Here is a 2,009-nt window from a genome sequence, read left to right as displayed (position 1 = left end):
AAAAAAAAAATAAAAAAAGAGAAGAAAGTTAGAAGCACCTAAGTTATTTAAATATTCAGAAATAAACATTTCCATAACAGTTCAAAGAAAAAAATCCAATTGCAGTAATTTTGGTCTTTCAAACAATAGACATGCTATTGAATTCCCATTACAATATTCACGAGAACAACTTTAGTTATTCTACAATGCAATTTGCATAAAAATATAGCAATGACATTGATGTTTATAAAAGCACTAAATGATGTCAAAATACAACACAGTTTCTCAATGGCTTCTCTATCACTAATAAAATGCTTTTGATTCCCAATTATTATTTATAATATGCAGCTTCCTTCTGTGAAGCTAGCACTCAAGCCAATTAAGAGCATTTCTTTCAGCCATTCCAAGCTTTTCAAACAATAAAATGAGTCCACTGAGGAAATGATTTAAATAATTCCAAACAAAGTTGATGTAGGAAGAATGTTTCAAAAGACTAAAATGAAGTCATTAAGTACTTTATGTGTTGTCACACTAAGGAAAAACAGAGGCAATCCATAGCAGTGAATGAATGGGGTTGTATTGCCTTAAAACATGTAAACATAAAACCCAATACTGATTGAGTGTTTCAGTGGTCCAGTGTACTTGTCTCTGCCTTTCCCTGAGTCCCGCGGTCACTAGCCTTCAGCAAAGAAGATATTCTGAAGAGTTATTCGTATTCCACCTATGGGCTATTAGACTACTGCAATAACAGACTTCTTTGGCAATTTCCCAGGTATCTTATGTTGGAGAAGAAAATGCCTTCATTTCCTGTGCTAGCCACAGGAGAAATTTGTTACCATGAAATAGTTTACACACTTTGGACAATCTCACAGACCACATTAGATAAGACACTGAAGCTGAGACAACGTGGCAATGGCAGGCAGGGTCACTCTTGACCAGACTGCTTCGTTATGCATCTTGCCTGAATTCTTTGTAACCAAACTCTCATTTCCACTCCAAAGGTGGACTCATCGGGCGTCACTGACCCTTTTTATTGGTTCTTCATTTAAACTTGGACACACTGAGAAAATCTTGTTTCTCTGTCTTTTATTTTTACTTATTGAGTTCAAAATGCATGGCAGAGACCAGCTGGTTGGACCTGTCATGGTCCAGGTTCTGACATTAAAACCTGAATTAACACCAACTTCCATTTTACTAAATAGTTATTAATATTGGGTTAATGACACAGAGCAGATTCCAGTGTTTGTTCTTAATTCACAAAGTTTTAAATTTTAAAGTTATTATCCACACCTCAACTTTTATGAGAAAGACAATATATTATTATTTTTTTATTATTTTACTATTAGACAGTAAGAAATCATTATTATTTTATTGCATTACAACTTGTTGAAGGAATTGGGTAACGTGAGTGTTAAAATATTTTCACCATCATAAACGTCAACCACTTTCTAAACGTCTAATGAGAAAATATGTAAATATTTCTAACTCTGGTTCATCCTTTCCAAGGTTTTGACAAAAACACATTTACACACAGCTAAAACAATCCTGAATTGGAGTTGTATAGTTGCTCACCTGTCCTGGTCTGGCATTTTCACATACAAATGTGTCATAAAACACAGCAAATTGTGGAGCGTTGTCATTAACATCCAAAATCCTCACAAAAACAGACACACGAGTTGTCTCTTTAGGATTATCTAGAGAAAGGAAATAAAAATGTTTAGAAAAATATATTTGTGTGTCAGATTCAAATTAGAAACTCATCTTATGGATACTAGGTGCTTACATACAAATACGCATTGCATCTATTCTCTTACATAATGAACAAATGCAATAGAGAAAATTACTACCCAGCTTAATAAATAGTCATGAATTCCCTTGTTATTGATCAAAAGAGTACTATTATTATTTTAAAATTTTCCTTTCAAATTACAGTACAGTATAATTGACTTCATATTATATGTGTGTCTCTACTACTCAATTATGAGATGGGATTATATAATTATTTATTAGATCCTTGCTATATATAGCAA

The 2,009-nt window shown here is 33.0% G+C and overlaps 1 protein-coding gene across 4 annotated transcripts in view; it reads right to left on the bottom strand.

Moving 5' to 3' along the window:
* Cdh10 (cadherin 10) overlaps window positions 1–2,009 on the bottom strand; it is a 191,288-nt gene that overhangs the window by 12,611 nt on the left and 176,668 nt on the right. For all 4 annotated transcript variants that reach the window (XM_021182917.2, XM_021182918.2, XM_021182916.2 and 1 more), the window contains exon 9: window positions 1,552–1,673. In XM_021182917.2, the coding sequence (XP_021038576.1) occupies window positions 1,552–1,673 (122 nt within the window). The remainder of the gene's footprint in view (window positions 1–1,551; window positions 1,674–2,009) is intronic.

The sequence above is a fragment of the Mus caroli genome, chromosome 15 (genome assembly GCF_900094665.2).
Source record: "Mus caroli chromosome 15, CAROLI_EIJ_v1.1, whole genome shotgun sequence".
NCBI classification, from domain to species: Eukaryota; Metazoa; Chordata; class Mammalia; order Rodentia; family Muridae; genus Mus; species Mus caroli.
This window is presented reverse-complemented; position numbering and strand designations above follow the sequence as displayed.